This window comes from Galeopterus variegatus, unplaced genomic scaffold (assembly GCF_000696425.1).
Source record: "Galeopterus variegatus unplaced genomic scaffold, G_variegatus-3.0.2 Scaffold575, whole genome shotgun sequence".
Lineage (NCBI taxonomy): Eukaryota > Metazoa > Chordata > Mammalia > Dermoptera > Cynocephalidae > Galeopterus > Galeopterus variegatus.
Window position 1 is genome coordinate 216,885 of NW_007726686.1, and position 15,377 is coordinate 232,261.

The 15,377-nt window shown below is 35.6% G+C and overlaps 1 protein-coding gene across 1 annotated transcript in view; it reads left to right on the forward strand.

Moving 5' to 3' along the window:
- USP24 (ubiquitin specific peptidase 24) overlaps positions 1 to 15,377 on the forward strand; it is a 113,799-nt gene that overhangs the window by 19,527 nt on the left and 78,895 nt on the right. The window contains 9 exon segments of the mRNA XM_008570147.1: positions 2,131 to 2,196; positions 4,413 to 4,487; positions 5,066 to 5,224; positions 6,378 to 6,492; positions 6,699 to 6,802; positions 9,305 to 9,412; positions 9,597 to 9,692; positions 9,785 to 9,949; positions 10,150 to 10,197. Of these exon segments, the coding sequence (XP_008568369.1) occupies positions 2,131 to 2,196; positions 4,413 to 4,487; positions 5,066 to 5,224; positions 6,378 to 6,492; positions 6,699 to 6,802; positions 9,305 to 9,412; positions 9,597 to 9,692; positions 9,785 to 9,949; positions 10,150 to 10,197 (936 nt within the window).

The following is a 15,377-nucleotide window of genomic DNA, read 5'->3' on the forward strand; positions in this document are numbered from 1 at the left end:
AATATCACTTACAATCCCAGAAGTTAAAAATACCTGTACAAAATAAGAAATGAAAGTTGTCTGTCCTTTCATCTTAGTCCACACACATAACTGCTTCCTAGGTAATGGTTACTCATTTAATTCATAGGCTTTCTGACCTTTTACTAAATTTATATAAATCTGTGCGTGTTCATTCTCTCTTTAAAACTAAATTGTAATCAAGCTATACCTAGTGGTATATTTTAATTTAACATCCAGGTTAGTACTATCAGTGTTTTTAATGACTCTAGTACATTTCTGCAAATAGTGTATGTACCACGATGCAGTCACTTAATTAATAAGCTTTGGAGTATTTCTAAGTGCTGTTATGGAGCATATTTCTTATAAATGTGTCATTATGAACATGTGTTACTATTTCTCAAGGACTAATTCCTAGAAAGTGGGATTTCTGAGTTAAAGACTGTATATACATTTTTAAATTATAATTGACAGTGCTAAATCTCTTTCCAAAAAACCAGTACCAGTCTGTATATCCACAAACCCATTTCATAATAGTACTGTCATTAGTTCTAAATATTTTTAATCTTTAATTTTTCGCTATTATGGACAAATAATGGTATTTTATTATTTAATTTGTAATATTCCAGTTTTCTGTAAATTTAAGCATTTTGTCATGTGATTATTGGCTGTTTGCATTTCTTCTGTAAATCAACCTACTTACTTAAGTTTCTTTTGGGTTGTCTCATTAATTTTTAGGAATTCTTTTTTTTTTTTTTCCTTTTTGTCTTTTTTACTGACCGGCAACGGGATTGCAACCCTCGGTGTCGTGCCCGCACCATGCTCAGCCAGTGAGCGGGAACCGGTCTCCACATGGGATCTGAACCCTCGGTGGGAGCGCCGCCGCACTCCCAAGCGGCGCACTCTCCGGTGCGCCACCGGGCCGGCCCAGGAATTCTTTTTTTAAGCATATCAACGCTATATCTATTTTGTGTGTTTGTAAATTTTTTCTTCCAGTATTTTACTTCTCTTCATTTTTTTTGATGGTGTCTTTTGCTACATAGAAGTTTCAAATTTTATTTTCCTTAATGGCTTAAAAGTTTTTTTAATTTGCTTAAGGCAATGTTCTCCCACCTCAAGTTTATAAAAATGCTTTTTCTTTTTATGTTTTTATAGTTTAGCTCTTAAATTCATTTAGAATTTATTTTTACATATTGTATAAGATAGGGATCCAAATTTTCTTCCAAATGGGTAACTGTTGTAAGGTCCTCTATTGAATAATTCCTCTTTTCCTTACTATTTGTATTTGTTGGCTTTATCACATATCAGAGTCCCATGTGTATATGGATTCGTTCCACTCATTCATTAATTCATTCATTGTTTGATCCATTTCTATACTATTATTCCACTATTTTAATTATCGGTAGTGCCATTTCTGCCCAGTATCATTCTTTTCTCAAATGTTCTTGATTGTTCCCATACTCTTACTCTTCTGGATGTAGTCAGCATGTCAGGTTCTCCTGCAGAAAATCCCACTGAGATCACGTTTGTAATTGTGTTAAATTTATAGGTCAATATGTCGAGAATTGGCATTTTTACAGTACTCATCCTTTCCATTCAGGAAATGGTAAATGGTAAATGGTATCTCTGCATTTTTTTGGGCCTTCCTTTATGTATTTTAGTGAAACTTTTATAATTTTCTACAGATAAGCCTTAAACATTTTTATGTTAAAGGCGTATTTTACTCCCTCCTCAACTATTCTTTTCTTCTCAAAAAAAATTTTTTAGGGGGAAAGAGGAATTGGTAAAGGGACACAAAAATCAACTACATTGTATATTGATAAATTAAAATAAAATAAAATAAAATTTTTTTAGTGTTCTACAATATGAATTTTGGAGTCATTTCATCCAGTCCTCCAAAGAAATTTTATTGATATATTCTGATTTAAATTACATTAAATTTCTATAATAATTTAAGCAGATCGATATTTTTATGTCAATTCTTCCAATCCATGAGTTTAATTTGCCTGGTCTTTGTTCATGTCTTGATCAAATCGCTATTTAAATTTTTCTGATATATGAAAATAGATTTATTTAATTTCAAAAGGAAAAAATCCTCCCCACTTTTTTCTCACCCTCACTGTCTTTCTCCAGGCTGTCTCAGCATTGGTGCAACCCTTGGGAGTATGTGCAGAGTACCTGAATTCCTCAGTGGTACAGGTAGGATTAAGCCATTTCACATTACTTCAGAAGGTGATCCAAGACATGCAAACAGTAATTTTCTTTTTATCAGGTTGTTCAGAGTTGTGCCTAATCCAGAGTAATTTTTTTCAGATTAGCTGTCCTTTTAGTAAAAATATTATCAGAAGATAAAAAATATTTAATAATTTGAAGTATTGAACCTTCTCTGACATTTGAGAAGGTTCTTTACATTTCCAGACTATCATTGTATCAAATATAATTTTTTTTTTTTCCATTTCCTTATCTATAAAGTATGCACCATATATTCCTGTTCCCTTCACAGGATTGTATAGGGTTCAATGCCATTAGGTATTCAGTTAGATCAGTGTTGAGCAATCAGCTATTCTCACTTAACTAGCTAAGTTACTCACTTCTGAATAACAGCTTAACAGCACATCTTGCCTGATTTCCTGCTTCTGTAGAATTGTAAGTCAATAGTTCATAGAACAGTCAAAGCTATGGGTTATGCTTTCTTTTTCCTTTTTAAGTTTCACTGAACAAAATGTCATATTTAAATACCTCTGTTTATTATTTTCTTTATAAATAAGTCTGTGAAACCTGTAACTTGTACAGATATGTTTTTAAATCACCATAAATGGTTTTGAAAGCATAGTGTACTTTGGGAACAATGTTTTTGTATGCACTATTCCTTTTTTCCAATGTCAAATTTACTTAGGGCCATTTTAAAAAGGGAGTTTTTTTTAGTAGGTTCTGGAAATTTCTGCCGTTTCCGGTTTTTCGTGGTTTTTTTTTTTTTTTTTTTGCCATTTCTAAATATTAAATGCTTTCTTTAGATGTCAAGGTAATATTGCAAGATTTTTAAGTAAAATAGGATAGCTGTTTACATATTTCGAATGAAATTTCTGTACATTAAACTCTTTAGAAACATCTAATGATTGTTTTCAGCTTATAAGCATATAAATATAACAGTTTTGTGACTGAAACACTAAGACATACAGGGGCAAAATGGTTTGACTTTTTAATAATTTAATAATAAATATTAATAATTTAACAGTCAGCTTTTTAATAATCATGGTCAAGATTGGATTTTAAATGTATGCTCTTTTTCCGTGCATTGTTCCATGGAAGGTAATTAAGCACAAATATTCCAGCTGCTAATTAATATTGAGTTCTTTAGAAACTCCAGATTTTATACATATACGCAGAATGTACTTTAAAAAGAATAAGAAATGTATGTTTCCAACCAAAGCATGTATTACTTCATCTTTTTAAAATTATATCAAACTATCCAAACTTAAGTTCATTTAGCAATAAATTCATACCATGATGGATGTTACTTAATGTAAGTTGTCTCCACCACTTGCTACTCGTGTAACTTTGGAAGACTTATTTAACTTCTGTGCCTCAGTTTCCTCATCTGTAGAATTATGATAATAGTACCTGATAATAGTTATGATAATAATACCTGTCTCTCAGAGATGCAGTGAGGATTAAACAAGGCCTGGCACATGCTGACAAGAACACTGTGACCATAACAGCCCTCAGTCCTTACTGTACAGTTGGCATAGTGTAAATGAAGAAATTCTATCTGGATAATTGCCTGATGTCATTTTAATTCATTGTTAATGTGTTCTTGGCTTTGACAGCCAAATATTGTATATCTTCTTTCCTTATCCGCTAAGTTTTTAAAATTATCTTACTTAGGTAGAAGTGGTAATTTAGATGTAGCTAGTATTTTACCTCTTCTCACATGCTATGTAGTTAATTATCTGATTGTGTTACCATTCTGAAGCAGTGTGTTGTGTGAGTCTCATCTATAGGCCTCTTTCATATCAGCAAGCAAAATTAGTTCATATATGACAGCATATTTTGCATGGTCTGTGCTTGTATTCATTTTTAAAAATGAAATGCAAAATATTTATTACAAAAATAGTATATATCATGCTTAATGTTTTAAAAGTTAATTCCTGTGTCTTGAGTTGCTGTTCAAAATTACCCTTATGAGTTAGTAGTAACAAGGGTTGCATCCATATTTCATTAAAGTAGCTAAGGCACAGAGTCAGTTAAGGGTTTACTTAGTTGGGGAGATATTATTAGCTAGTTAGCCACTCTGGTACTAGAATTCATCTTTCATTACACACTCTCCTTTGTGAATCGTCAATGAAGAAGTATCTCTTCTCCACTTTTGTGACAGGTTCAGGAGTTCTTACTAACTGTAGCATTTCTTTTTGCAGCCCATGCTAGACCCAGTCATCCTTACTACAATCCAGGATGTGCGGAGTGTGGAGGAGAAGGATCTCAAAGACAAGGTAAATGCAGTCTCCAGCCATGTAGGCCGTGTTGCCAATTAGTCCAGAGAAGCAGAGCCAGTACTTGTCAAGGTTCACACCCCATTGGTCTTTGGATTCTGGTCACACACAATTCACATCAAATTAATCTTACATTTCCTAACCAAAAACTGCGGTTTCTGAAAGTACCAGTGGTTGGTGTTAGCTCAGTCAATAAAATGAATATAGTGTCCTCAGTAAGTGGTACCATTCAAAATTTTACTAATGTGATTTTGATGGTATTAAAATCAGTATAGAAGAAGCTTTAAAATGATGCAATATTAAAAACTTATCCAAAGTTGCTTAAAGCAATTTTAACATTTAAATTCGATGTGATTTATTTTGTCAGCCTTGAATTTCTGACAGGATCATTCCCTTTCCTTTGCTGCTCAACCATGTGTTATCTTTTGTTTAGAAGCAAAATGTAGTAAGTAGGCCATGTAGAATATTAAATACCACCAGACCATTGTTACTTTATACTCTCGTGCATGTTGTAAGAATTGGGATCAAAATGTTTTTACAGTTCTTTTTTTTTTTTTTTTTTTTTTTAAATATAAAAGAGATTGGTTAGCATCCCTGAGCTCTTGTCTGCCATAAAGTTACTTTGCATGCGCTTCCAACCGGATCTGGTGACAATTGTGGATGACCTTCGACTAGACATCCTACTGCGCATGTTGAAATCACCACATTTTAGTGCTAAAATGAATTCACTCAAAGAAGTAAGTTTTGTATTTGTTTCTAGAAGACTTAATGCACAGACATTTTAAGTTCTGCCAAAACTTGTGGTTATTAATATAAAAATGTTGGGAAATAAGAATAATTTCTTGTAATCATATAAAAAACAGATAACCGTGATGGTGTATTAAATGGTATATGTGTTTATAATTGTTAGTAAAGCAGTCTTCTTATCTGTATCACTTTCAAAATTCATTCTAGAAATATTTGAAATATTTAGTGGTGGTGTGAAATTTCCTAGAATGTAATCCCTTAGAATGTACAGTTTGAGTTTTACTTTTTACCCTAAGGGTACAATTTCTTTTATTTCAGATATGGGTTTACTTAAACGAAATCTTCTAACTAGGGTTGGTACAAAAACAAAATGACTACAACTATGGTGGTCTAAGCAAAATGATGGAAATAATTTTCTGTAGGTTCCTAAACTTGTTATCAGATCCACACAAACAGCAGTTGGTCTTGGTGAGTGACATGTGGAGCCAATGCGGTTCAGTCATAATTCCCATTGTTTTTCCTTCAGTTTTGTATTAGTTAGGATTCTTGGCTGCAAGTGAAATAAAGTCATCTGGAACCATTTTAGACCCAAGGAGGAATTTATTGGAAGGAAGCTGGGCTATATCACACGATGAAGGATTGAATAGCCAAACCATGAAAGGACAGGGACACATGAGCAGCAGGAACAACCAGAAGACCTGACCACCTCCAGGACTCTGTCAAGTCTTGTCTCTGGTTTTCTGAGCATGTTGGTCCTGTTCCTTCTCTGCCTGCAGTGTGGGATGGTGGAGATCAAGTCCATGGATTGCTTCCAAGTTTCGCATCCCACAGTGCCGATCACCAGAGAGGGACTGACAGTTTTTTCTGGTCCCAAGTGTAAACTTTGGAGGAAATGCCCTGACTGAAGTTTGGGTTAGATGCTCATCCCTGAGCCTATCAGCAGTGGTCCAGGGAGTGAGAGCTGTAACAACAGCTCCATGTTCTTTTTAAAGAGACATCACAAATATTAGTCTGTAAACTTCTAAAAACTACCTTTGATACATTTTGATTAATTATTGGACCACATTATAATATTACAAACTCTATATATGGAAATTTTGATTGTGCGTATTAGATTCAGTCACAGTAATCCTGTCATTTTAGGTAACCAAGCTAATAGAAGACAGCACTTTGTCCAAATCTGTGAAGAATGCTATAGATACAGACAGATTATTAGATTGGCTAGTTGAAAACTCAGTTCTGTCAATTGCACTGGAAGGTAAGCTGCTCTAAAAAAGATAAAAATTACCAAACACATAATTTGAATAATATATTTTTGTATAAAAAAGATACAAAATTGTTACTTTGACTGTTTTAGCCTTTAAATAATCTTACAGCAAGTTACTGTTGCTTTGATTTAGTAGAATCATCTTTAGAGAGTCAGTGTTCACTATCTGGCTTCTTTTCTGGTGTTTCTTCTATTAGGCAACATAGACCAAGCACAATACTGTGATCGTATAAAGGGAATTATTGAACTCTTGGGCAGTAAATTGTCTTTAGATGAGCTCACTAAAATTTGGAAGATACAGGTAAGTTGATCAGAATTATTTTTGCCATTTCTTGTTTTTTTGGCGGGGGAGGGTGGTGAGTCAGAGGGGAAATGGGACCTGTATCTTGCTTTAACTAGAGCAGTTATATCTAATTCATTTTACAGTTTCAGGTTTTTATTAAGACTACATATGTAAACAGGATTTCACTACTTATAATAAGTTTTGTATTACTGATTAGTCTAGTCTTCTCATTTCTTAGATTAAAAAATGAAAAGCCTTCCCAAAAGTTATATAGCAGTTAGTGTCAGAGCTAGGATGTCTTTTGTTAAATCAATCCAGTGTACTTTTCATTATATATTATTAATAATATATTCATTAATTCTTTCTCATTAAATCCTATTAAATGAGGATGATGATAACACTTACTGAATTTACAGATATCGTCTTACCAGGATTCTCAGCAGGTGTGACAGAATCCAACATACTTTCATTTTCTTTTCCTTCACTTTGGTCATAGCCCATTTTACTGGTTTTCCTCCCACTTTTCTGGCATTCCTTCTTAATTCTCCTTAACTAACTTATTCTCTTCTTTTTTGCCTTTAAATATTTTTTTTAAAAAGCCTTAGTTAGTCCTTAGCCCTTTTCTCATTATTTAAGCTTTCATCAGTCAATTTAATCCACTCCTGTGGCTTTGACTGCTTTTGTATGCTGCTGGCTCTATGAATTATATCTCTAACTCAGACCCCTTCTTGGAGCACCAGTGCAGTATATCTAAATATGTAAGTGTTAAACCTTTACATGTGTATCTCATTGTCCTCTCAGCTTTATTATGTCCAAACCTGGTCATTCTCCAATCTATTTCAGTATTGGTATTGACCTTCATCTAGTTGCTAAGCCAGTGAGAAACCTGGAGCTCATCTTGACTGTGTCCACTTAGTCACTGTATCAGTCAGAATCCAGTCTGGAAACAGAAACCATGCTAGGTATTTCAGATAGAGGGAACTGACTATAGGGGATTGTTCACAAAAGCAGAGCAAAAAGGAGAGAGAGAGAGAAGAAAGAAGGCTGGAGGAACAAAAAGGAAGAAGGGTTTATTAAGTCCAAGGAAAGGAAGCTGCTTTTGGAGGTGCTTTCACTGCAAGTGCTGGAACTGTCAAAAGGTGCCTGCCACTAAGGCTTCCGGGATCCCTTGCTGCCACAGCCAGCATCTGCATCCACTTTCTGAACCTAAACAAGAAACACCTGCTTTGTCCTGCCTTCTAATCTGCCAGCCCTGCCTCTCACTGGCAGAACATAATGGGAAGATAGCTGGCAGAGGAGTTTGGGAAATGTAGTTTGCAAACTTCTAGCGCAGCATTACAGAGCAGACTATAGAAAGTTAGGTGGAGGAGTAAAAGAAAATAGTCCCAGGTCCCATTGATTTTATTTCCCATGTCTTAGCCTTGATTGAATATCTTCATATAACTTTGTTTTGTGAATATAAGTTTTGAATCCACATAAAGTTGAAGTTTATAGACTATGATGTATTTATTATATATACATACTATAGTCAGTGAATGGCTTTATGTGTATAGTAGATACTGAGAAAATTCTTAAAGAACTGAATCTAAAAATGCCCCCCTGCCTTTCAAGCCTCTCCCATGGTGAACAGTGAGGCATAACGGGGTCATGATTAAGATTATAAAGTGAGTTTCAGGGCCGGCCCGGTGGCGCACCACTTGGGAAGCGTGGCGGCGCTCCCGCCGAGGGTTCGGATCCTACATACAGACCGGTTCCCGCTCACTGGGGGGTCATGATTAAGATTATAAAGTGAGTTTCAGGGCCGGCCCGGTGGCGCACCACTTGGGAAGCGCGGCGGCGCTCCCGCCGAGGGTTCGGATCCTACATACAGACCGGTTCCCGCTCACTGGCTGAGCGAGGGGCGGGCGCAGCGCCGAGGGTTGCGATCCCGTTGCCGGTCCCGGTCCGGTACGGGCGCGACACTGAGGGTTGCAGTCTGTTGCCGGACACGAAAAAAAAAAGACAAAAAAAAATAAAAATAAAAATAAAGTGAGTTTCAATCATAAGGTTAGCAATAGAGACTTAACTGCCTGGGGGATAAGTAAATGTCAGAAAATATGAGCAAAATAAAAAATGAGGCAGATAATACTCTTAACCGAGGCCCTCAAGATCATTTACAAAATGCCAAAGGTGAGTGTGTTTGTCTTATAATTTAATTGATTTGAATTTTTTAGCTGGTTGAAAATATTTTGTTCTCCTCTTGAAGTGAATATGTCAGATTGAGAACTTGATTCTCATCTTTTTTTTACATTGTCTTTTTAAAGATATAATGCTGCTTGGGATTTACTAAGTCCAGCTGATAACTATTAATGGTTACATCATGTATGTTTCCAATGTTATTATGCAAGTGGATGCTGATTAGGCTAGACTCAATTTATCTTTGTTATGTTTTTTGCTTTTCTTTCTATAAATTGCCAGGGAAAGGACTTAGGTTTATCCAAGTTCCAAGACTTAACTTTTTTCCAATGTCTCCTTTTCTAGTCAGGACAATCATCTACTGTGATCGAGAATATTCATACTATTATTGCTGCAGCAGCTGTGAAATTTAATTCAGATCAGCTTAATCATTTGTTTGTTCTCATTCAGAAGGTATGTGTTCAGTCAGACTTGCTTTTAAATTTTTGAGGTCCCCTCTTCCCCCAAAATAGCAGTGTTTAAATGAGCTTTTATTACTTTATTAAACTTTTTTTTAGCTCAAGTTGAAAGTTTTAGCATATTTTGCTAGTTTGGTTGTGAAGCAGCATTCCTGTGTCTCTTCTTTTCCTTTCTACAGAGCTGGGAGACTGAGAGTGATAGAGTAAGACAAAAGCTATTGAGCCTGATTGGACGAATAGGCCGGGAAGCTCGCTTTGAGACCACTTCTGGAAAGGCAGGAGAATCAAATGGATTTTTCTAGCTACAAATACTTACAGCAGTTTTATTTGCGTATTGGCTGGCTCATCTGATGTGGTATTATTGTAGGTGTTAGACGTACTCTGGGAACTGGCTCATCTTCCAACCCTGCCCAGTAGCCTTATTCAGCAAGCCTTGGAGGAGCATCTGACGATTCTTAGTGATGATGCGTACGCTGTGAAAGAAGCTATCAAGAGGAGCTACATTATTAAGTGCATAGAAGATATTAAAAGGGTTGGTTTTACCTTTGGTCTAATTTTCTTGTCAGAGCAACAGTATTGCCTGAGTAATTAGAGCCAAGTAATTTTCCTCCCCTATTATTCAAATTAAACTAACTGTTCTATCTGGAAGCTCTTAACTTAGAGTCCAAGATTGGGAAATTACAGGTATTGCTTTTACCAAATCACTTATATTTCTCTTAAAATGAATTTCAGCCTGGAGAATGGTCAGGTTTGGAAAAAAACAAGAAGGATGGATTCAAGGTAAGAATTTGCAGGTGGAACCAACTAAAAGGTATACTAATTTAATAATTCCCTTTAATAAATTATACCACAATTTTAAAATAATAGTATGTTTTAGTGTTTCTTAGAGTAATGTTCATATACAAACCTGCTGTTTAAGTATTTTTTTATGACCTACGGTTTGTTATTTAAAGCTTGGGTACTTATTGACTCTTGAAGGGTAAGAAAATCTGGGGTCACAGTCAGAGTAGATTTATTGTATAATTTTTATAAAATTCTAAGACTTTCCACTTAGTTTTCTTTTTTAAATTAAATTTAAATTATGTACAATTTTAATAAGTACAATGGATTCTAAATAAATATTGTGCCCATTTTTCTTCTGTAAAGGAGAAGTGGAGGAACATTCATAGAATTAAAGAGAGAAAAAGAAGGGAACAAGGAGGTTCATTCAGTGCTGGCACATAGTAGTTTTTCAGGTGCTCAGTTCAGATGCCTTCCTAAAGTAATTCCTTAGGCAAACAGTCATCAAGTGAGTGCCCATTGCTGGGGCTCAATTTTAGAAGGTGGAATTGGATAGTGACTGCAAGAGAGACTGTAGTTTAGAAGCCCTACCCTTCAGGGCTCTGGCCTCCAGGTTACTGTGAACTTCCGGACTGTCCTTAGAAATGATGGTTAGCAGATTAGCAGTGATGATGGGAGCTCTCCTTCCACTCTAGAGTCCTTAAACCTTAAGTCTCTCCTCTGAGAGGGATGAGCATAGTGGCCAGCTCAGTGGAACATACTTCCATCATTGTACCAGCCCTGGTCAGAGCAGCGTTGTCCTCCTGCTTAGGCCCTCGGGGGCCCAGACCAAATTTAAAGTTGAGCACTGGGAGAGATTTTATTTTATTATTAACTTAAGGAAAGGTCTTGGTAAAATAGCACGTGGCTTAGTAATGTCATTAGTAAAACATTCTTTGGCTTTCACTGATAAGTATTTCTTTAAAGGATCTTGAATACTGCTGACTAATTTTCATTGGTATAGTCTGAGACCCTTAGCTCTTGTTAAGAGGCTTTGGTGACTCAGTGGGCTTTTATTCACTTACATTGTATTTGGTCATGAAGTTTAATTGGGGGCAATTAAGAACTTCGTGTTTTATATTTCTGATACTGAAGTTTGATCTGGTGAGTTTTCTACATATAATCTAGCTTTAGAGGTTGTAAAAGGCACTTATAAACTGGAGCTGGTAATGCTCAGGTTATGAGGAATTATTCCTTCAATTCAACAATATTGCTCTCTTCCTACTCAGATGGCAATTTGAATTTTTCCAGTTCTCTCAGCTCAGTAATTCAGATAATTTAGCAACCTCTCTCTCCTTATGATTGAAAGTCATCCCGAGTTATTGAAGAAGTGTAGATCCTTCAATACTAAAAGGAAAAGGGTATCTGTAGAAAAACGGTCTTTTCTTCCTGGCAATGGACACATTTCTTTGTATATATGAAGGTCAAAGCTGAAGGGACTTTTCCCTCCAGGGAAATGGCTTTTGAAACCTGGAGTTATTGAAGAAGTGTAGATCCTTCAATACTAAAAGGAAAAGGGTATCTGTAGAAAAACGGTCTTTTCTTCCTGGCAATGGACACATTTCTTGGTATATATGAAGGTCAAAGCTGAAGGGACTTTTCCCTCCAGGGAAATGGCTTTTGAAACCTGAACATCCTTCCTGAGCAGTGTTCCTTCCCTGTGCAGCGCAGCGTCACTGGGCTCTTCTGGTCAGCTGCATCACTGCATCTTACTGCTTCTCTTTGCAGTCACTTCATTCTCGTCTGTTGTAACAAAACTCAAAAGTAACAGGAGTCATTTTGTAAGACTTGAAAGGAATATTCTTCCTTTTTTATTTCCCCACTGCTCCCAGTAAAGAAATTCTGGTGTACCATTATTTTATTCTAAATAATAATATCTTGCATTTTTATACAGCACTTTTAAGTTAACTAAGTGCTTTCACACTTTCTTAAAGTACACATTGCTGAAGGGGGGCAGTGGGAAGATCTAAGCCCCTTGGATATGGCTCCAGGCAGGGGGGTGAATTATTTACTGCCACTAAAGGTGTTTTTCTATGCTATGCCCTTTCCTGCCAGGCAGCAAGGTGGGCTGACTGGGGATTATGTCTCCCTGCCAGGCTACACAGAAACTAAGCAAAGGGTAAGACAAGATCACCCACCTCTTACTCCCCTCCCACCCTCAGCTACCTCTATTCCCCCAACTGATTCCCCTTCCCTATGCCTTTGACACTCTTAAAATTCCCAAGTTCCACTGTTGTGTTCAGAAATTCTGACCTTTATTTCTTGATTTCTGTAGATTCTGCCAGGGCACCCTCAGCTCCCTTGGTCCTCTTTCCTTTGCTTCCTTTATACCTTCCACTGTCTACCCCAGTCCTTTCCCTCTTATTTCACTTCTTTTTTCCTTCAATTAAAAAGTTTAAATGTACTCATCCAAAAAATATTACTAAACAGAAAAATCATTTTTAGTCAATTAGTAGTGTTTGCTTATTCCTTTAATCTTCAGGCCTCCTAGCACAGTGCATGGTAGGCTTCAGTGGGTGTTGGTTCCTTTCCCATTATTTTCTCCCCTTTACCCTATGAGGACAATAAAAGCCTCACATATACATAATTGAGTTGCCTCTAGTAGCCGAAACATGTAACAGAAGGTAAAAGCAGCAAGATTTCCCCAATACAAATAGTCTCACGGTGATGTGGTTAATATAGGAGGAAGTACTTTAAAAATTTTTCCTCCCATGCAAAAATTTTTGCTTTGGTTCTAGATAAAAGGCTAGGTCTGAAAAAACAAGACGGATGAGGAACTGGGGATGTTCAGCTTTGAGAAGAAAGAACTCAAGAAAGAATATGAAAGCTTTCTTCAGATACTTAGAGGATTATAATAGAGAAATTTTATTCAACTTACTTTGTCTCCTAAGAAGTTATGTGGAGACATGCATCAATATGTAGATCAATGAACTTTCTGTGACAACAGTCTGAAACAGAATGCACTGCTTTCTGTGGTAGTGGGTTCCTCACCACTGGAAATATTGAGAGACTAGTCAGTCATCGAATAAGAAATGAGTAAAGAGAATTTAGGTAGATTTTTGCAGGCTAAACCAGTTGACCTCTAAGGCTTCATCTAACAATAGGAGTCTAATTTGGACATCCCATTAACCCCTACTTATGAAACCTCAACTCCACGACATTATCAGATAGGTTCATTTTAATTGTTCACCACCGTCTTTTGCCCCTTTTGTGACTGGAGAAGTGTAATTTAAATTTTTCCTGTAACTTGGCAGCATAGTGTCATAGATAAGATGGAATAAATAACATCTTTCCTATTTGCTAAACTTTAGAAAGCGATATTAGAAATAATTCTTAAATTCTATTTTTGTATAATTTTTCTTTTATTGTGTAGTGAATTACCTTCAAAGGATGATTTTCAGTGTTAAATAAAAATCTAACTATAATTGATTCTAATTGTAATTGTTCATAATGATGCTTTTTAATATATCTTGCTTATTGCTAAAGTGTTCATATTTATATCCTAATTTTTGTAATCCTTTTGGAAGGTATCAGTTTGAACCTAAGCCTTATAGTTTTGATCATTATCATTTTGCAACTTTTATATTTTAGCAAAAATATTCTAGCTAGTCTCACAAGTAGGTAGCCTTTAATATATACCTTATTTCTGTGATTCTAAGATGCTAGTGATTGCAGCCTGCATTGCAGATTTAATAAGTTTACAGAGAAGAAAAAAAGAAATTATACATTTTACTTTTACCAACAATTTGTTTAGATACACAATTGGAGGTTGAATCTAAGCCTCCTTTTGACTAGCTTTGTACAGCTTCACTGTGGCACACTGTTTTTCATTATCTATAGTAGTGCTTTGGACCTCTTTGAAATCTTTTAAGATTAGCTGTATAAATTTCAGGCATGTTGAAGGATTTGGAGTTTTATGTGCTTGTCCTCTTTCATAAAACTCAAGCTACTTTTTTCCTTAATTAAGTTGAGTATACTACAAGTTAAACAGCTTTTCTTTAATTAAGGTGCAACTTAGGACAGAGAGATGTTTTAGTGCTGAATGATAACAGCCCCTCACAAGGTGTAAGTTTGTCACGCCAGCTTCTCCTGGCTTTGAAAAATACTTTCGTTTGAGAACACTGACAGTTTTTGTTGTTGTTTTTTTTTTTTTTTTCATTTAATTGCAATGATGGACAACAGGCTAGTCAGTGCTGCATTATATATGTTTTAGTGCTGAATGATAACAGCCCCTCACAAGGTGTAAGTTTGTCACGCCAGCTTCTCCTGGCTTTGAAAAATACTTTCGTCTGAGAACACTGACAGTTTTTTTTTTGTTTTTTTTTTTTTCATTTAATTGCAATGATGGACAACAGGCTAGTCAGTGCTGCATTATATAGTGTAATGTTTTTGACAACGTTTAAGTAACAAAGTAGTGAACCAAATTTAAATTAAAAAGCCATCCTTGTTTCGTGATACCTATACCAAATAACAACTAAAATGACAGGTAGATGAACAGATACCTTTTGTATACAGCTAAGTTTGTACATACTCAGGTAAGGACTGCTATATCAAAACTTACTCCTATGCCTAGTGGCTGGTGAGTTCCTTTCGACATAATTGTAAGAAGCATCAATTTCAGAAATGTTAATATTTATAGAACCTGTGTCTTAGAATCCAGGAAATAATGGTATTTGCTGATTGATTGGCTAATCTCTATGAGGCAAGGATAGCAGTATTATTGTTTCGGCAATAGCTTATTTACGTGTTCAGTTGTAAGATGCAAAAGACATCAAAAGTATTTTTCCTCCTACAGGGGTCTTCATCTTACAGAAAGACTCAGTAAAACAAGAAGGCTTTAAAGCAAAAAATTCAGCCTTTAAAACAAATGCTAAGGTCTTAAGCTTTCACTTAGTGTTTTGATCAGAGACTTAATAATCAATCAGTTGATTAATAGTATTTAATGTGACATGCTTACTAAATATCATACTGAAATTTGATAGTTTGAAAGATGCTATTTATTAAAAAGCAATTCTCTTTTTGAAGTCTGTTACATGAACATCAGACTTTATATACCTGTACTATGACTGTCTGGATTGCCATGTAAAACTGGATTACCAGTTTCAGAAATAATATATTTGAAAGGGTTTTGAAAAATATAA